This window comes from Crocuta crocuta, unplaced genomic scaffold (genome assembly GCF_008692635.1).
Source record: "Crocuta crocuta isolate KB4526 unplaced genomic scaffold, BGI_CrCroc_1.0 scaffold228, whole genome shotgun sequence".
Lineage (NCBI taxonomy): Eukaryota > Metazoa > Chordata > Mammalia > Carnivora > Hyaenidae > Crocuta > Crocuta crocuta.
Window position 1 is genome coordinate 58,217 of NW_027532820.1, and position 21,453 is coordinate 79,669.

The following is a 21,453-nucleotide window of genomic DNA, read 5'->3' on the forward strand; positions in this document are numbered from 1 at the left end:
AGACACAGAATCCAAAGCAGGCTCCAGGTTCCGAGCATGTCAGCACTGAGCTAGAGGAAGGCTCAAACGGATAAACTGGAGATGATGCCTGAGCTAAGTCGAGGCTTAACCTACCGAGTCATCAAGGCACGCCGAAATGTATTTATTTTGTGAGAACGACGGAGCATGAGAAGTGGAGGGACAGAGAGAGGGAGAGAGAAAGAATCCCAAGGAGGCTCCACACTCAGAGGGGAGCCATATGTAGGGCTCGATCTCACGAACTGTGAGATGGTTACCTGCGCTGAGACCCAGAGCTGGACACATAACCGACTGAGCCCTCAGGCGCCCTGTTAGCCCCTTTCTTCACACACTCAATGCACATTGTCCCTTTCAGCTCCAGTGCCATCTGGGCCCACGGGCTCACACTGTGTGTTCCGTCCCTCTTCTCCTTCCCCATCTCTCCTGTCTGCTGGGTATTGTCACCGAGGTGTGTCCACAGCACCTTGAACACAAGGACCAAGGAGGTCCTGACTGTCTTAGCTGCGAGGCAGGATCTCCTTGGGCATCACTGTTTGTCACCATCCCCTCTGTTCTCCCAGGGACACACACTCACCTGTATCCACATCCCTGGCAAGGGTGGGCACTGGGGATGACTCTTTACTCTCTCGAAGCGTCTTGAGTGCACTGACCTAATCACAGGTACAAGGAGGAAGTACCCTGGTGTCGGAGGCCGGCTCCGGCAGGTCGTGGGGTCCCTGAAGGATGGACAGTGCTGGTGAGAGAAAGAGTGAGAGAGCCCCCAGATTCTTCCTGATCACCAGGCAGGCATCTCTGCCCTGTTGGTTTTGGTGTCTTTATTTAAAGGTTCAACCACAATATGAAGTCAAAGAAAGGAATTCCTTTACAACAGAAGGTCTTTTGCAATAACAATTGCCGAATTATTCCTGTCATAGTGAACTTATAAAAGAATGTTCTTAGTGAAAAACAGGATAACAGATAGGTTAAGATGTATATAGATTTTCCAACATGAGNGATAAACTGGAGATGATGCCTGAGCTAAGTCGAGGCTTAACCTACCGAGTCATCAAGGCACGCCGAAATGTATTTATTTTGTGAGAACGACAGAGCATGAGAAGTGGAGGGACAGAGAGAGGGAGAGAGAAAGAATCCCAAGGAGGCTCCACACTCAGAGGGGAGCCATATGCAGGGCTCGATCTCATGAACTGTGAATTGGTTACCTGCGCTGAGACCCAGAGCTGGACACATAACCGACTGAGCCCCCAGGCACCCTGTTAGCCCCTTTCTTCACACACTCAATGCACGTTGTCCCTTTCAGCTCCAGTGCCATCTGGGCCCACGGGCTCACACTGTGTGTTCCGTCCCTCTTCTCCTTCCCCATCACTCCTGTCTGCTGGGCATTGTCACCGAGGTGTGTCTTCAGCACCTTGAACACAAGGACCAAGGAGGACCTGATTGTCTTAGCTGCGAGGCAGGATCTCCTTGGGCATCACTGTTTGTCACCATCCCCTCTGTTCTCCCAGGGACACGCACTCACCTGTATCCACATCCTTGGCAAGGGTGGGCACTGGGGTTGACTCTTTACTCTCTCGAAGCGTTTTGAGTGCACTGACCTATTCACAGGTACAAGGAGGAAATACCCTGGTGTCGGAGGCCGGCTCCGGCAGGTCGTGGGGTCCCTGAAGGATGGACAGTGCTGGCGAGAGAAAGAGTGAGAGAGCCCCCAGATTCTTTCTGATCACCAGGCAGGCATCTCTGCCCTGTTGGTTTTGGTGTCTTTATTTAAAGGTTCAACCACAATATGAGGTCAAAGAAAGGAATTCCTTTACAACAGAAGGTCTTTTGCAATAACAATTGCCGAATTATTCCTGTCATAGTGAACTTATAAAAGAATGTTCTTAGTGAAAAACAGGATAACAGATAGGTTAAGATGTATATAGATTTTCCAACATGAGCCAGTAGTAGCAGAAAGAGATATCAGTTTTCGTTTCTCATGGCAGGAGCTGTGCAAACACTGCCATTTTCTTGCTGTGACTGCCATCCAAGGAGGCCGGTGTGGCTCCTGGGGCCCTGGGACAGTATCTGAGTTGGAAGCTCCTATTCCTTCTGCAGGCCAATGACCCATTCCCTATCTGTGTTCATGAATCTCTGTGAGGTAGTGAGTCCCCACATCAACTAGCAAAGCCTCATATTATCATAAGTCACCACGCATTAAAATTAGGTTCCTCCAGGGACCCTGGCTTGCTCAGTCGGTTAAACATCAACTTTGTCTCAGATTTTGATCTTAAAGTTTATGAATTGGAGCCCCACGTTGGGCTCTGATCTACAGTGTAGACCTTCCATTGGATTCTCCCTCTCTTCCTTTCTCGTTCTGCCCCTCCTTTGCTCTCTCTCTCCCTCTCTACCTCAAAAGAAACAAATAATCATGAAAAAAAGGAGTAAGACTATGCCTGAGAACGACACACACTTCCCAGATGGGAGCACAAGAGCAGAGGAGGAGGGGGTGCCCACCACACGGAAAGTGTCAGGTCCCGCAGAAGGACCGCTTGTGTCCCGGACCTTCACTCCTCGCCTCAGAGCCTGAAGCCGGATCGGGGAGTCCTCCTCCAGATGGGCCATGAGTAGGTCATCCACCCTCATTTAGATTCGTTTNGTCTGGGTAGACGGGCTCATACTGTGTGTTACGTTATCTTCCTTCTGCAGGCCAAAGACCCGTGCGCTCTCTCTGTTCATGAATCTCTGTGAGGTAGTGAGTCCCCACATCCCCTAGCAAAGCCTCATATTATCATAAGTCACCACGCATTAAAATTAGTTTCCTCCAGGGGCCCCTGGCTTGCACAGTCGGTTAAGCATCAACTTTGGCTCAGATCTTGATCTTACAGTTTATGAATTGGAGCCCCACATTGGGCTCTGATCTACAGTGTAGACCTTCCATTGGATTCTCCCTCTCTTCCTGTCTCTTTCTGCCCCTGCTTTGCTCTCTCTCTCCCTCTCTACCTCAAAAGAAATAAATAATCATGAAAAATAAGGAGTAAGACTATGCCCGAGAACGACACACAGTTCCCAGATGGGAGCACAAGAGCAGAGGAGGAGGGAGTGCCCACCACACGGAAAGCGTCAGGTCCCGCAGAAGGACCGCTTGTGTCCCGGACCTTCACTCCTCGCCTCGGAACCTGAAGCCGGATCGGGGAGTCCTCTTCCCAATGGGCCATGAGTAGGTCATCCACCCTCATTTAGATTCGTTTCATGCGGTTTATCCAGTGTCTTTTTCTACCCTGAGGCCAGCTGATAGCTGATGTGCAAATCTACTTCTGTCTTTTGGGGAACGAAGGGCACAGACAGCTGTTTAGGGTCTCTGGGTGCAGCCGGCAGAGAGAAGTGTGAGGTTGGTGAAGAGGAAGGAGGTGGCTGTGCCCCACTGTGGTAAGGCTGCTGGCACAGAGGTACACAGCCGAGTCCCCCGGCTCTGCTCGCTGGATCTGCAGAGTGGAGTCGGTGCCCTCAGGCCTCTTTGCCTGGAACCGATCATTCTTGGGCATCCCTGAGGAGTCATATTCCCTATGGTTTTCGAAGGAAATGAGAAACTCCGGGCCTTGCCCCCGGGCCTGTCGGTACCAATAAAGGACTTGGTGACCAGAAATTGGATCACACCTGAAGGTCACGTTCCAGCCCCGCATTGTGACCTTGTGCCGGGGGGACTGGAGGACGCCAGCTCCCGTGTGACCTGTGGAGACAAAGTTGGGAACAGCGGGGGGGAATCAACTATAATCATTGCACACGGTCAGCACTCACGCTCACACACAGGTGCTCACGGGCTCACTGAAACTGCTTGGTTTTCTGAGGACGTACCTGCCCCCAGGAGACAGAGGGTCACGCAGCAGAGGAGCCTGGTGCCCATGGCGGGGTCAGAAGAGGACCCGGTTGTTCAGCACATCAGGTTCTCCTGAGCATGAGCCGAGGAGGAGGGAGGTCCCTCATGCACAAGGCAGTTCCCTTAGTGACATCACCACCTCTGTCAATCCCTTCCTCCTCTGGGAACGTGATTCATGCTGTAACATTCTTGGATGACTAATTTCATGTATATAAGCTCCTTTTTTCTAAAAGTTTATTAATTTATTTTTAATTTTTAAGTATTTATTTCGAGAGAGAGAGAAGCAGAGTGTGAGCAGGAATGGGGCAGAGAGAGGGAGACACCGAGTCTGAGGCAGGTTAGAGGCACTGGGGTGTCCGCACTGAGCTGGAGGAAGGGCTCGAACTCATAAACTGGGAGATCATGACCGAAGGTAAGTCGAGGCTTAACTGACCGAGTCATCAAGGCACGCCGAAATGTATTTTTTTGTGAAAACGACAGAGCATGAGAAGTGGAGGGACAGAGAGAGGGAGAGAGAAAGAATCCCAAGGAGGCTCCACACTCAGAGGGGAGCCATATGTAGGGCTCGATCTCATGAACTGTGGGATGGTTACCTGAGCTGAGACCCAGAGCTGGACACTTAACCAACTGAGCCCCCAGGCGCCTTGTAAGCCCCTTTCTTCAGACACTCAATGCACGTTGTCCGTTTCTGCTCCAGTGCTGTCTGGGCGACGGGCTCACACTGTGTGTTACGTTCCTCTTCTCCTTCCCCATGTCTCCTGTCTGCTGGGCATTGTCACCGAGGTGTGTCTTCAGCACCTTGAACACAAGGATCCAAAGGGGGACCTGATTGTCTTAGCTGCGAGGCAGGATCTCCTGTGGGTATTGCTGTTTGCCACCATCCCCTCTGTTCTCCCAGGGATACATACTGAACTGTATCCACTTCCCTGGCAAGGGTGTGCACTGGGGTTGACTCATGTTACCCTAAAAGCCTCTTGAATGCACTGACCTATTCAGAAGTACAGGGATGAAATACTCCGGGGAAATATCTGAGTTGGAAGCCTCTATTCTTTCTGCAGGCCAAAGACCCATGCCCTCTCTATGTTCACAAATCTGTGAGGTAGTGAGTCCACACAGGCCATAGCACAGCCTCATGTCGTAATAAGTCATCATGCATTAAAAATTAGATTCTTTCGGGGGCCCGGGTTGCTGAATCAAGTAAACGTCAACGTTGGCACAGGTCATGATCTCAATTTGTACGTTGAGCTGTGCATCAGGCTCTTGATCTTCTGTCCCCTCTCCTAGCGCCTCCCCTGCTCATTGTCTCTCTCTCTCTTTCTCTCAAAATAATTAAACTTAAAAAAATTCATATATCTTTATTTCTTTCCAATTTAATGACAACTTTGGTTGTATTCTTTTACATTTTGAGGTGTGTTTTCTTCTAGCTGTTCTTTCTTTTGTTGATGTCAGGTTATTTTTACTGCTCTCCTTCCTCCCCAGGCCTGCTTAAAGTCTGTTTATTTTATTAGCTCCCTTAATTATGTCTGTCATTGTTGAGTCTCACTAATATATTTTGTTCATGTTTCATCTATTTTGTTCTTTATATTTGCGATTTTACTTCTTTTACTTTGGGGAAGATTATTTTATACTCATTCTATGCTATCAGCTTGATACTTAGATGAGTATTTTTTTTTTCAACTCATAAGCCCTATGCATCTATAAATTTCCCTCAAAGTACAGCTTTTGTATTCTCAGTATCTCTTATTTCTAAACATTTTTAAATTCCTATTTAGAGTTCTGGTACAATCTCTGGATTTACTTCGAATTACGTGTTACATTCGTAAATATGAGATTTTATTTTTCAATAGTCTATTTTTGTGTTTTCTTTTCACCTTCAATGTATGGTTGTCAGAGAAGTTTGTCTTTATGATGCCTGTACTTTACAACTGATTGAAAGACAAGTCTGCAGTCAGGACCTGGAAAGTCTAGAACACAGATACCCCAACTATGTCTGCCATTCCCCTGGGAAACAGGTGTGTCCAGAAAGGCCAGCACCCAGGGGAACCTTGAACAGGAGCGTTAGTGGGAGTCAGCCATTACAAGAAGCAAGGACCCATGTCCAGTGCAGAGGAAATAGCCGTGGATGCCCCTGAGATGGGAAGGGAGATGGCAGAATTGAGGGCCTAGCAGTGTGGCCAGAGAAGAGAGGGCCCACAAGCGACGCAAGCTGGGCCCGGAGGCAGGTAGAGGACTGAACCCGCAGGGCCTTGTTGGGGGCTGTCCCCAACGAAAGGCTGGCAGCAGCAGAGTTCATACCAGGCAATTGGAGAGCAGTGCACTGAGGTGCCAAGGAGAGACGAGGGCGTGGGGTCTAGATAGATCTGATTTAGTACTACGCTGTTAATAATACATTGTATTGTTTATACAGTGCAGACAACTTCCATCCTGGAGGCGTCAGACTTAGGCAGGTGCCTGGAACAGTAGAAGCTGGGGAAGCACCCTCCCAGCCAGCCAGGAGGCTCAGAGCACAGACAGACCAGAGGGTGGAGAGACAGCCACCTGAGGTCTGGTGGGTCCGGGCCCGGCTATCGGTGCCTTACAGATGGACCTCAGCACACACCGAGGTTCACTCTGAGCGCTTGAGACCCTAGGGCTCTGGGGCTCCAGTGGGGCTGGGGCTCTGCGGAGGGCTCTGCTGAGGCCCGGGGTGCAGGCCCTCCCGTGGCCTATTTTTGTGAGGAGAGGAGGCAGCTGTGCAGCTGTGTGTAGTCAGTGCTGGCACAGAAGTACACAGATGTCTGGGAGGGAGTGGTGGACGCCAGCGTGAGGAGGAAGTTCTTTGTAGTTGACCTAGAGACATTGTACCCATCGGAGATTTCTCCTTTCTGAGTGGTACCAGTGTTGATGGAGTAATGGATCAGCCGCAGCCCGTGTCCAGGGTCTTGCCTATACCAGTAGATGTAGTCGTGGTTCGTGTCCTGGTCGCATCTCAGTGCCATGCTCCGTCCTGTCCCCAGGACCTGGAATTTGGGGGTCTGAGTGATGCCAGCATTCACGGGTCCTGCGGAGAAGGAGACAAAGCTGATGTCGCAGACACAATGGAAAGGCTTAGCACTGGAACCTTGAGATTTTCACTCATGAAAGGGGACGCTGCCCAGGTGCCCAGGACTCGCCTGGCTGCAGGAGACACGTGGCCACACAGCAAAGGAGGATGAGGCTCATGGCAGGGCCAGGGCGGACGGAGGGGTCTTCTGGGAATGTGTGCTGAGGAACGGGGAAGGAGGCTCTCGGGGGAGGCATTCGGAGACGTCACTCTTCCTGCCTGGGCCCCAGAGCCAGCCCTCGCGAGGAGCCACAGCCCTTCCCCAGAGGGTCAGATTAAAAAAAAAAAAAAATCAATGTACACGTGAATAGCTTAGGATGGGAAGAAAGTGCTTGTCTGAATTGACACAAGTCTTACGAGTGGATCTTCACTTTTTTGTAAAACAGTTTGTAACCCTATGTGTTGTTTTCTTCCAGTGATAGAATTCTTCATGAATGTGCTAGTTCTCTGTGTCTGCATCTTTCTGTAGTTTTGAACTGGGGAAAAGTCCTTAGGGCTTCCTGACACCTTTTATGACTCGTGTGTCCCAGATCCTCCTTCAAGTATCCATTTCCACTTTGCTTCATTGACCACTGTCCTGTTAACATCCTTCCAGTGACAATTCTCCTGATACCGGATTTCCAAACCTCAAGGGCAGGCTCATCAGCTCCTGAGGAACCGTTTTGCTCTGTTTCTTACCAATTCAGGACACCTACCAAATGTCGCCAGAGCACCCTCACGTTCACCAGAGCACCTGCCTCCCACATTTGGGCTGAGACAGCAGCAAGCAGAACGACGTCACACCTGTGAGTGACCTTTCCTTGTGGCAGGATGGTGGCTCTTCAGCAGTGCCCGTGATGTGTTGGCACGGAAGTTTTCACGTGTGTGAGGGACCATGGGGAAGTGGCCGCCTCCAGGGTAAGTGAAAAATGCTCTTTTTTTAATGAGACATGCATCCCATGGGGAATATCTTCTTGTGGAGTACAGCTGGCATTAATTACGTAATAAAGACAGGGGGGCTCAGAAACTATCCTGACGCCCACAATCCCACACTTAGAAAGACCCCACAGCCCGGCGTCAGTGCCGGGTTATTGTGATTGATCTTCAAATGCTTGATAATATTTAAACCACGAGCTCTGCAAATTATGTAGTGGGTCCTGGGTGCATGATTTTGTGTTTCCTTACTGTGGTCACCTGCTGGTGCGCTGCTTTCCCTTTAGCATGATCACATGTCTGGGGACTCCGTGAATCAGCATCTCTGGGGTCTTGGGAAGGACACAGACACTAAAGCTGGAACCCGAGGGGACCCTGATGTTATAGCCACAACGTCAAGCCTTGAATTGGGGCCTTGCGAGCCCATGAGGGGATTTCAGGTCTGTGCCTGTGATGTTGCTGGTCCAGGGGACAGAAGAACCCGCCGGGAAAGGAGAATGGTGACAGCCCAGAATGGAAGGGGGAGATGTTCCAGTTCAACGCTCGTGTTCTGAGGGTTCGGTGCTGGGTCCAGACAAAGGGAGCCCTTTTCACAACATGGAATGATCCGTCTCACAATTGCCTGTGGTCTGCTTAGCCCCAGCACACAGTGTGTGAACATGAAGCTTAGCTCTGTGTGCGTCTGATAGGAACTCAAAATTATGTCCTCGGAGATGATGAATTTGTGTCAAAACGTTATTATAAAATGATTTGAACGAAGGAGTGCATGAGAAAAGAAATGAACTAAAATGAGTAAATTTTATAGAAACAGCTTCAAACAGCTAGACAGAGCTTTTGATGATCCTTTTATCAAACCATTTGTCTCCAGATAGAATTGTCCCTCACATGGACCAGGTACTCACATGGTTTCAAGCACTCCTTATCCATAGAACTTTCTAGAAGTACCTCACTCTCTTGAATATTTATCTGTGAATTATTTTAATGGGTAGAGACTTGAAATGGCCATTAAAATGGTGCCTGAGCAAAATTATGGCAATAGAAATCATATCACTAGTTTGTCAGAGATGGAGAGAGGTGTTGCAAAGGGGCATGAAAACTTTCTGGGTGATAGAAATGTTCTATATCTTAGTGGAGTGTGTATTACATGGGTATATACATATAAATTGCAAAAAAGAATCATTAATCTCTTCATTTAAAGTGTGGAATGCTTATTGTATACAATTCTTGTGTCAATAATTTATTTTAAAATGGCTGTGAAGGGTTGTATGTTACATGCTCTAGACAATTTCATAATGAACCACCAGACATAAATATTACCACTTCTGTGACAGCTATAGGAGTTTTAGGTTAAATGTGTCCATATCTACCTTTGCACATCGGAAATGGTGGAAAAAGCTGCCAGAGATTAGCACAAGGAACCAAGATATCCAGATTCTTATTATGTGCTATGCTAGGTACTTTGGCTTATTAAAGGTTATTAATGGTTTAAAAAAGTTATTTTTAAATGTTTATTTATTTTTGAGAGAGAGACAGAGACAGAGAGTGAGTGGGGGAAGGGCAGAAAGAGAGGGAGACACAGAATCTGAAGCAGGCTATAGGCTCTGAGCCGTCAGCACAGAGCCTGACATGGGGCTCAGATTCACAAACCGTGAAATGATGACCTGAGCCGAAGTTGGACACTTAACTGACTGAGCCACCAAGGTGCCCCTAAATTTTTTATACAAACCTAGAAGTTGGTATGATGGCTAATTTTATGTGTCAACTTGACTGGACCACAGGGGACATAGAAACTCGGTTGAATATAATTCTGGGGGTTCCTGAGAGGGTATTTTTGGATGTGGTTAACATTTAAATAGGTAGATTTTAACAGTAGGTGAGAGTAACATTTTAATCAGTAGAGTAAAGGAGGTTGTCTTCCATAATGTAGGTGGGCCTCATCCATTCAACTGATGACCTGAATAGAAGAGAAAGGCTGATTCTACCCCAGGTAAAGAGAATTGTCCAGCTGATGGCCTGCAAACTGAGACATCAACTTTTCTTGCTCAACAGCCTTTGAACTTGGACATCAGCTCTTTCTGAGTCTCCTTTGAACTTAGACCTCAGCTCTCATATATATATATATATGTATATTGTATATATATATATACATAGTCTGTTTTGTTTCTTTGGAGTACTATGAGTGATACTCATAGACATTGTTACTCTCATTTCCTACATGAAAATGCTCAGCCCGACATGTCAAGAAACTGGGTTCAGGCCTTGACGAGTGGCTTGTATTGGAGTTGGAATTAGAACCAGGTATACAGGGGACCTGGCCGGACTTGTTCTCCACATCACTTTCTCCTGGGTAAGCTCATCTCTGTTGATGATTTCATTAGAGCTACCCAGGCTGAGAAGAGGCAGCAGCATTCAGATTTTGAGTGCAGACATCCCTGTGAATATGCATGATGGCATAGAGTTGTAAACACAGCCCTCAGGAGTCCGGCAGACCTGGGTTTGAGTCCCACATCTGCACCTGACCAGCTGATACTCGATTTGATCAACTACTTTAACTTAAGGGCAAATCCCTTCGTCTCTAAAAAGAGAGTAGTCATTGCGTTTGCCTTTTAGGCTCTTTTTCTCATCATTAATTGAAATTTTGCAAATAAAGGACTTTTCTTTGGCATATGGTAAGCTGTCAGAAAATAGTGTTATTTCCTTCTGGGAGTCTCTCTACCTGCTGCAGAATTGAACCGTGTTGGTGCATCGATGTACTCAGCACTTGCAGTTTTGTGATTCTCCTGCACTCGTGTGGCAGGTGAATCCAGTAGAAATAGTCAACTATTTAGGACAAATGTTATGCATTTAATACTGCAGATGCTAAAACTGTCAAAGACAAGAAACACACTGATTTTCATTTTGTATTTTATGTGATACAGTACCTTGTACAAAGCAAGAGACCCACAACAGTTTGGGTGTGTTCCCTTCCAGGATGAGGTTGTGATAATCACATGTGGGTGCATGATCTTTCCTGTCCTGCTGAAATGGACCTGGGAAGGGAAGCCAGATCAGGAGACAGTGCTTTGGGGGGGGGGGTGGAGCGGGGGGGGGGGTGGTGGTGGGGGGGGGGGGGGGGGGGGGAGGGGACCACAGGTGTTGAGGAGCAGAGCTGGGTTTGATTCCTTGCTCTGAGACCTGGGAAAGCTACTTCCCCTCATATATGTAAACCAGGAAAAGAATACTTAACCTTGCATGATTTCTGTGAGCATTAAGACCTATCACACACGTGAACAGCAGAACGGGCATCTGGGAGAGGCCTGCCCGCTTTACCAGGGCCAGAGGCCATGTGGCTGGCAGCCACCACCCTCGCCATCACTTCCTGAGCTGGGGGTGGAATATTTTTGTACAGTAGGCTGTGGAGGGCGCAGGGCTGTGTCAGGGCTGCTGGCACAGAGATAGACGGCCGTGTCCGTCAGCTCCAAGGAGCTCACATTTAGCTCAGAGTGATAGTCGGGGAACTGTTGACACGAGAATCGTTCCGAGAAGTTTCCTTTGTTATACTCTTTCCTGTCGTAATACTGAATGAGTAACTGGGGGCCCTGGCCCACGGCCTGTTGGTACCAGTACAGAGATAGGTGTCCAGAGATAGGGGAACAACTCAGCGTCACTTGCTGTCCTCTTCCTTTGACCAGGTGTCTCGGAGTTTGGGTGACTCCGGAATCCACTGGGCCTGTTGGGGAGGAGGGAGAAAGAAGCAGAGGGCAGAGCTCAGGGGGAAGCCTCCTGCTGCGGCCATCATCGGCAAGCCTGTATTACACGGATGGCAAACGCGTATCAGAGGCTTTCACGCTGCGCCCAGGACTCACCTGCTCTCAGGAGACAAAGGGCCACGCAGCAGAGAAGCCTGGAGCCCATGGCAACACTGGGAAACCAAGATATCACTCAGCTTGGGGGTGGGGTCTTTGGGGGCAAGCAGCCGAAAGCTCTGAACCTCCCATTTCCCTGAAAGGCGTATTTGCCTATGATGTCACACGACTCCCACGTGGCCGCTCTGGTGACTCTGCAGGGCTGTGCCTGGCCGCTGGCACAGAGATACACAGTTGAGTCCTGCGGCTCTGAGAAGTTCATGGGCAGAGGAGAGACAGTCACCCAAATGTTGCATGGACAGCTAAGCTGACAAGGGTCGTTTTGCTCTCTGTAACTCATCATAATGTGCAAAGAGGAGCTGGGGGCCCTGACCCAGGGCCTGCTGGTACCAAGATCCGCTGGGGTGCCCGGAGAGAGGGGAATGTCTCAGTGTCACTTGTTGTCCGCTTGCTTTGATCCAGTGTCTTGGAGTTTGGGGGGCTCCAGAATCTACTGGGTCTGCGAGGGAAGGACACGGGGGCTGGGGACCGGATGGGAGAGGGAGCCCGATGTGCCATGCATTCAGCTGCTGTCACGCTTAGAGCAGAGATGTCCCACTTGGACAAGGACACGCTTGCTCCCAGGAGACAAAGGTCCCCACGGCAGAGGAAACTGCAGCCCACGGTGGGGGGCGGGGGTGGAGGGGCAGAACCGGACAGGTGCCTCCCCGCTCAGAGCTCTGGGTCTCTGAGAGCTGAAGCTATGGGCCTCCCTTTTCTGGCTGGAGGCCAGGCAGTCATGTCACTGCTCTGACGTCATTATCCTTTCTGGCTCCCATGAGCCTCCCTTGCCAGGCCCCCGGCTACATTGATCCAGGAACCCGGCCTAGTCCTGCAAAGCCCGTCACACGTGGGGCGGGGCTGGGACAGTCTAGACTAGCTGGGGTTAGGCCACCTGCCTGCGTCCACAGTTCCGTGGCTTTTCCTCTGAGGCGGTGTCCCTCTACCTGTTTCTGCCCAGGGCAAGGAGTCTGCCCGCTGCCGGCACCCCCTGCACTTTTCACCCCTTGCAAGCTCAGAGACTCCCTAATCGCAGCCAAGCTGAAGGTTTGGGCCCTGATGGGACTGCACAACCACAAATTAGCGTTTATAGCATTAAGCCTTGTAGTGGTAAGAAGCTCCAAGCAAGGTTTCTTTAACCCTCCGGTCCGGGTAGCCGGCTCTATACCTCTGCTCTGCCCCAGCACCTTTTGGCGCTTGGCGGTTCCACAGTGCCCCCATGTGGCCTCTGGGCAGTAATCAAGATTTTGCCTCTACCACGATGTGAGTCCTGGGGTGTGTTTAAATTAGAAACTATTCTGGGGCACTTGGGAGGCTCAGTGGGTTAAGCTTCCGACTTCGGCTCAGGTTATGATCTCATAGTTCATGGGTTTGAGCCCCCCGTCGGGCTCTGTGCTGACAGCTGGCTCAGAGCCTGGAGCCTGTTTCAGATTCTGTGTCTTCCTCCCTCTGACCCTCCCCTGCTCGTGCTGTCTCTCTCTTAAAAATAATTAAAAGCTAAAAAGTAATAAATTAGAAACTATTGCATCCTTTGTCTATTTTACTATTTTTTTATTCCTTCCCCCAGCCCCAAAAGACCAAAAAACAGACAAACAAACAAAAACAGACAAAAGATAGACCTAGCTACATTGTAACAAAAAGAAAGGTGACCGGAGGAAATGTTTTGCTTTTGAGACAATTCCCAGTAAACCTAGCCCAGGTTAGAGGGCGCTGCTTAAGGAGGAACCTTGGACGAGGTTACAGAGACAGCCTGTCTGACTGTGAAGGGACTCACAGGGAGTTTGGGATGATTAGTAACTAACTGACCTTGGTTTGGCTCTGCTGACCCCAGACAGCTTGCTCCAGGCAGACTGTTCAGACAGGTCTCTTTGCAAGGTGTTTGCTAATCAGCTTATCCCGAAATAAAGAAAATAATACTCTGTTACCCTATTGCTAGAGAATTTTTCTTTCTTCTCTTTCTTTCTTTCTTTCTTTCTTTCTTTCTTTCTTTCTTTCTTTCTTTCTTTCTCTCTTTCTCTCTTTCTCTCTTTCTCTCTTTCTCTCTTTCTCTCTTTCTCTCTTTCTTTCTTTCTCTTCCTTCCTTCCTTCCTTCCTTCCTCTCTTTCTCTCTCTCTTTCTTTCTCTCTTTCTCTCTGTTTCTTTCTCTTTCCCTTCCTCCCTCCCTCCCTTCCTTCTTTCATTTTATTTTTAAGTAATATCTACACCCAGTATGGGGCTCAAATCCACAACCCCGAGATCAAGAGTCTCTTGCTCTACCTACTGAGCTAGCCAGGAGCCCTTGGAGAATCTGTCTTTCTCTTCTAATCTTGCTCTTTTAGAAACACTCTTTTTGCCTCTGTTCATTGATACCAGAATGCCCATTTCTCCGTTTATGATTGCATATGTGCATGTGATTAAATTTCTCTAAACTTTCTTCAATGCCCAAGTAGGAAATAAAATATTCTAACCCTCTGTACAGAATGCTAGGAAGGAGAACCAAGCCAGTCTGGATTAAAGTAAAGTAATAAATAAATAAACAGAGGAATTTGGGAAAACAGAATCTGAGAAGGATTTTAATTCCTAAACCAGTTAACATTCATCCACTTGCTACTTCCAATGTAAATTTCTTTCACTATTTACATTTGACTTAAGTGTTGCTAAATTTTAAATAGTGCAATTTACAGAGGTGCCTGGGTGGCTCAGTCGGTTAAGTGGCTGACTCTTGACTTCCGGTCAGGTCATGACTCACGGTTCATGAGTTGGAACCCGGCATCAGGCTGGCAGCATGGAGACCGCTTGGGATTCTCTCGCTCCCTCTCTCTGCCCCTTCCCTGCTCACTTGCACTCTCTCACTAAATAAATAATAACACATTTTAAAAAGAATAGTGCAATGTATAAAGTGAATATGGATATTCTAATATAATCTATTTCTTGACTTTCTAAATCTGAAGGCAAAGCCCTGCAGCAGATATCATTGCGAAGAGGTCCCTGATGCAGCCACAGCTGGCATTGTGATGGCCACCAGCTCTGATGCCAATGAGCTATGATCAGGGACCCCTTCTCAGATGCCACCCAGAGGAGGAAAATCCCAGCCAGAGTGAATCTCCATGGATATAAACGAGATAAAATTATCTCAAACCCAGATGGCCATGGTCTTTAACTGAATACTTTATATGAATTTTATGCACATGTAACTCATTAAAACCTTTTATCATAGCAGCTGATGTGTCTGATGGAATTTCTGATGACAGAAAAGGAGAAGTTTCCACACCAATGCATAGAAATATACACTATGAGTATAAACCACACTAAGAAAATATGTTTCTCCGCTTTAAGGAATACCTGGCATATTTTTATTCAATTAGACAAAATTCCGGGATTGCCAATCAATTCTATTTTATTTTAATGTTTATTTACTTTTTTAAGAAATATTTTATTTATTTCAGAGAGAGGGAGAGACAGTGTGAACAGTAGAGGGTCAGAGAGGGAGACAGAATCTGAAGCAGGCTCCAGGTAATGAGCTGTCAGCACACAGCCCGATGCGGGGCTCGAACCCACAACCGTGAGATCATAACCTGAGCGGAAGTCGGACGCTTAACCGACTGAGCCACCCAGGCACCCCAATGTTTATTTACTTTTGAGAGAGAGAGTGAGTGCAAATGGGAGAGGAGCAGAGAGAGGGGGAGACACAGAATCTGAAGCAGGCTCTGGGCTTTGAGCTGTCAGCACAGAGCCTGACACGGGGGTGAACCCATGAACTGTGAGATCATGACCTGACCGGAAGTCAAGAGTCGGCCACTTAACCGACTGAGCCACCCAGGTGCCCCTGTAAATTGCACTATTTAAAATTTAGCAACATTTAAGTCAAATGCAAATAGTGAAAGAAATGTACATTGGAAGTAGCAAGTGGGTGAATGTTAACTGGTTTAGGAATTAAAATCCTTCTCAGATTCTGTTTTCCCAGATTCCTCTGTTGGAAATAATGTTGCTATGAACATTGGTGTGTTAATATCTGTTCAAATCCCTGCTTTCACTTCTTTGAGGAGTATTATGGGGTAATTTTATGTTTAAGTTTTTGAGGAATTGCCATACTATTGTCCACACTGGCTGTGCTATTTTACCTTCCCGTCAGCAATGCAAAAGGGTTCCCTTATCTTTACCACCTCATCAACACTTGTTACTTTCTGTCTTGTTTTCCCTTTAATATTATCACGCTAATGGCTATGATGTTCTTGAATTTTTGAAATTAATGGGAATGCATAGTGAAGTTCTCTCTTCTTTTCCTTTTTTTTTTTTTTTTTACTGTTGTTATTGTAAATGTACTACTTTTCAAACCTCAAGTCTCAGGTCAACATTGGCTCCAAACTTTGGGCAAATAGCTTTTATCTATAAGATCCACTCTATACTTTTTTGAAAATGAGACAGTCTTTCCTTACACGGAGTGGACATTAGAAAAACACGATTCTAGCTTTGATGTTGCTGCCGTCTGTGAGTAAGGGTCCGGTGAATCAGATTATGCCTTGGAGACAAGTCTTCATGAAGCGAGCACAGGGCACATGCTGGCCTCCAAGCCCCCCACAGCTCACCTGGAGTGTGATTCCAGAAGAAGTAAAGAGCGCCAACTGTAATTCAACAGGGGCTTGCTTAAAATGTGCAGCTGGTGGGTGAGAGGGGGCGGGAAAGGGCTTCTGTGCTTCCTTCTGTTTAGAGCAGGGGCCTCGCAAGCAGAAGTCTACCTGTTCTTTCCGAGCTGAGCGGCTGTGACGGTGCAGTCTTAATGGAATTACAGGCGAGCACAGAAGTACAGAGAGGTCTGGTGGGTGCTGGTCAACTCCAGAGTCGAGGGGAAATTCTCCGTATCTTTTTGAGACATGTTGCCTTTAAGCACATCTTTTTCTGACCATAAGCTCAGCACTATCTGACTAATGAATCCGGCTTGGAGTTCAGTCCACAGTCTGGTTGATACCAGTCCTTTGTAAAATGTTTTGTTTTTTAAGTCCATTCAAAGGGCAGCTTCTTTTCCACGTCTTTGATGAGGGTCTTGGTATCTGAGCATCCATGGGTCCCATCAGAGAAGGATATATAAACTAAGTTAGAGGCAGAGAAGCAACAGTTGTCCACACGAAGGAAATGTCCGGGATCTGGAATTGAAAAGCCCATGTCAGGCGTGTCCTTCTATTTCCTGGACTCATCTGCTCCCAGGAGACAAAAGTCCACAAAACTGAGAAACCTGGTAGCCATGGCGGATCAAGGAATAAGGGAGTATCTGGTGTTCTTAGGGGAGAGCCTGCACTACGAACCTCTTCCTCAGCCAATAACCAGGATTTCCTGGGATGCCAATCTCCCTACAGGCTTTTTAAGTCCAGAATCCCCTTATTTGACTCATTCTGCCTTTCTTTCTTTTTTCTACAATAGGGCGTTGCTCAGGGGAACTGGGTTTTGGGAATAGGCTCACACTCTAGTTTCTCTGATCTTTCTTGGAGGGTATTACTCCTTTGCATACGCTTCCCCTGGAGGTCCAGGATGCTCCTACGAACTCCCCACTGTCCACATTTCTTTCCAGTTTTGAGAGACTCCCCACCTCCTACAGAAAGCTAGACTCAGGTTAAAAAGGGAAGCAGACCCCAGATGGAGTCCTTTGTCCCTGGACAGCAAACGAAGACTTAACTACAGTTTCAACCACTCCTTAACTACAGTTTCAACCTCTCCCAGGAATGTGATCTTTAACAGTCTCTGCAATGGCCTGATCCCTGAGAAGGAGGTCATCTGCACGATAAAAGCTCTGCCTTCCCTTGTCCCCCAAAGAAGGTGTCCTGTCTTCTGCCCATTTTTAACTGGATTATTTGTGGGGTTTTTTGGTGTTGAGTTATGTAAATTCTTTATATATTTTTGCTACTGATCCTTTATCAGGTAGGTCATTTGCAAATATCCTCTTTCATTCAGTAGTTTGTCTTTTAGTTTTATTAGTTGTTTCCTTCACTTTGCAGAACACTAATTTGAAGGGATACATGCACACCTACGTTTATTACTGCATTACCTATAATAGCAAAATTATGAAAGCAGCCCAAGTGGCCATTGATAGATGAGTGGATAAAGAAGATATGATGTGTGTGTACACACACACACACACACACACACACATACACACACACACACTGGAATATTAGTCATAAAACAGAACGAAATCTTGCCATTTGCAATAACACGGATGCAGTTAGAGAGTATAATGCTAAGCGAAATAAACCAGTCAGAGAAAGACAAACACCATGTGACCTCCCTCATATGTAGAATTTAAGAAACAAAACAAATGAGCATAGGGGAAAAAAGAGAGAGAAAGGCAAAGCAAGAAACAGAGTGTTGACTATAGAGAACCAACTGGTGGTTGCCAGAGGGGAGGTGGGGGGGGGGGAACGGGTGAAACAGGTGAATTGGATAAAAAGTCCACGTATCCTGATGAGCACTGAGAAGCGGATAGAACTGTTGAATCACCATATCACACACCTGAAAGAATGTGACACTTTATGTTAACTACACTGGAATTAAAATTAAAAAAGAAAGAAAGAGAGAAAGTACCCTGAACATGCACTGCTCTCCTTTATTTTGCCAATAACTTCCTTTCCGCATCGTTCCTTCTAGAACAACCTTAGATTTTGTATGACTCCTTGGAGCATCTCTCTACTTGCTCAATGGATGCTGCACCATGCATTAACTGCTTTAAAAAAAATTTTTTTTTAATGTTTATTTCTTATTTTTTGAGACAGAGACAGAGCATGAGCAGGGGAGGGGCAAAGAGAGAGGGAGACACAGAATCTGAAGCAGGCTCCAGGCTCTGAGCTATCAGCACAGAGCCCAATGCAGGGCTTGAACCCACAAACTGAAATGATGACCTGAGCCGAAGTCGGACGCTTAACTGACTGAGCCACCCGGCGCCCTGTGCATTAACTGCTTAATAAAGCCAGTTGGATCTTCAAATTCACTTGGGTTGAATTTTGTCTTTTTAACACTGGTAATCTGTAGTGGCCTAGTAATTAATCTGCCTGACAAATTACAAAGCCTTTCTAACCCCCTTTCCCTGACATCCCCAGCTCTTTCTGCCCCTTCCTGCATCTTCTGTGTCTCACTGGAAGCACAGTGCCTCTGTTTAATAAACTCAAAGTGTTTATATTGTCAGCTGCGCCAGGAAGGTTTCCAGTAAATTCCCTGGATCCCATATCCTCGCTGTCGCTGGAGCCCTCCATGTTTCCTGTGTGGTATTTCCCAGCAGAATGTAGTACTGGCTTCAACTCTTTGGAACGACTGTATCGGCTTCTTCCTCCCATCCTACTTTTCTCTGCAGCGCGAACAAGGGAAGCAAACGGGACTCACATTTTTGACAAGAAGGCTAAATGGTATCACTATGTGGGAAAACAGTGTGGCCACTTCTTATAAAATGAAATGAGTACTGGGGCGCCTGGGTGGCTTAGTCGGTTAAGCGTCCGACTTTCGCTTAGGTCATGATCTCGCGGTTCGTGGGTTCGAGCCCCGCGTCGGGCTCTGTGCTGACTGCCAGCTCGGAGCCTGGAGCCTGTTTCAGAGTCTGTGTCTCCCTCTCTCTCTGACCCTCCCCTGCTCACGCTGTCTCTCTCTCTCTCTCTCTCTCCTAGAAATAAATAAAAATATTAAAAAAAAATGAAATGAGTACTTACCATATAATTCAGCAATCTCACTCCCGGGTATTTACCCAAGAGAAATAAAAGTATATGTCCACACCAAAGTCTTCTACCAGAATGCAATAGCCCAAACCTACAAACAGCCCATGGGGCCATCAACATGTNTCACACAATAAAAAAATACAGAGAATAAAAAAAGAATAAATTACTAATACACATAACAATAAGGATGAATAACAAAAGCATATGTTAGGTGAAAGATGCTTGTTGCAAAAAAAGTGTATGATTTCCATTCATATGAAATTCAAGAGCAAGCACATCTAATCTATGATGATAGACACGGAGCAGTGATTAATTGATTACCTGTGGGATGGGTACTTACTGGAAGAGGACTTAGACCAAGAGGTGATGACGTGTCTGTATCTTGGGGTGCTGTTGCTACTTTTCCCATTTGACAAAATGTGTATAATAACATTTATATTATGCATTTCACTTCATGAAATAAAAAATATATCCCGCTATCCAGGGTCAACACCATTAATATATTTTTGTATCATTCCAAACAGAAATCTTTCTAAAATTACTTGTGAAATACACATGTTACCAGATGTTCACAGAGCTCCCTACACTGTCCTTGCAAAGGAAGAGCACATATTCGTGGATATCCAAAAGGCACTAATTCTGGGCACTCACCTACCAACATTGAAGTGCAGGCATGTGCCTGGCTTGATGCCCTACAAGTCCTTAAGGAGCCCCACGGTTTACTGTTTATTGTTCCCGAATCACTCTCCACCTGAGGCTGAACCCAACCAGCGCTGACTCGTGGAGATTTCCATTTGCTGGGTTGTGTCAGGGACTTGCATTTCTTCCCGGTTTCCAGGAAAACTGGCCTTGTCTGCTGCTTCCCAGGGTCAGGATTAGGGGAGCCGGGGTGTTGGCCACTATATACCATCCGCTGCCCCTTGCTGTGCTTTTGTAACCACCGGCGCAGGGGGTCGTCCCCGGTGCCCTTGTGCTCAGCCCTTCGTGGTTCCTCAGGGAATAAGAGACGGTGTTCTCAGCGCCAGCCTGCCAGGGAAACCCCCCAGCAACATTCCTTGGGGGACCATGGCCACTGTCCTCAGGACCATTTCTCTGGCTCCCCTCCCACAGCTCTCCTCTTCATTTTGCATGTTCTCTCCATGGTGTTTGTCTTCGCAGCCGCAGCCCCCTTTCTTGAGGACCCAGCCACTTCCCGGCATGAAGGAGAGTTTCCTGACTAGGGAAGGCTGACCCCCCAATTCATATATGACCCTGTGACTGATTCTTCTTCCAATGCCGATGGGGTCCCTGTGGTGCACTAACCATAACTTTCCATACCTTGGGGTAGCATATTGTCTGTTCAATAAATAAATGAATGGGAGTGCCTGAGTGGCTCCGTTGGTTAAACGTCCGACTCTTGATTTCTGTTCATGTCATGATCTCACGATTTGTGGGTTCTAGCCCTGAGTCTAGCTCTGCACTGACAGTGTGGCACCTGCTTGGGATTCTCTCTCTCTCTCTCTCTCTGCCCCTCCCTGATCTCACACACTCACTCTCAAAATAAATTTAAAAAAAACTTAAGAAAAAGAATAAATGAATGAATTAGTAACTGAATAAATAAATAGGTGTATAACCAATATGATAAATGCAACTTGCCTTGAACACTACTACTGATTTATCTTTCTAACTGAACACTTGAAGTCTATCTGCCTTCTATCTATAGGAAATATATGTCTATAGGAAATATAGTATCTCCCTCATAAAGTGTTCCCTACATCATCCCTCCAGCTGGTTGTTCAAGAATCCTTGGGTCTTAGCTTCTGAAAAGTCAGTCCTTTACAGGTTCCTCTGTAGCGTCTGGTTACTCATTGGCCATACTTGTCCCATCCTTGGGGTCCATGGCCACGTTCCATGGCACCTGACAATATTTCCTGAATACCATAGCCCTAGATATCCCTGTGCAAATTCCCTATTCTGCAAATTAAAGGTAACTTCTGACCCTTGCTCATGGGAAACTGCTGCAGCCCTAGCCCGCCCCCCCCCCCCCCCCCCGCCCCC

At 47.2% G+C, this 21,453-nt stretch overlaps 1 gene segment (V, D, J or C); it reads right to left on the bottom strand.

Moving 5' to 3' along the window:
* Nucleotides 1–6,573: 6,573 nt before the first annotated feature.
* LOC144245735 (T cell receptor beta variable 6-2-like) lies at nucleotides 6,574–7,147 on the bottom strand. The segment is given in 2 exon segments: nucleotides 6,574–6,908; nucleotides 7,021–7,147. Coding segments are annotated over 2 exon segments (462 nt in total).
* Nucleotides 7,148–21,453: the final 14,306 nt, after the last annotated feature.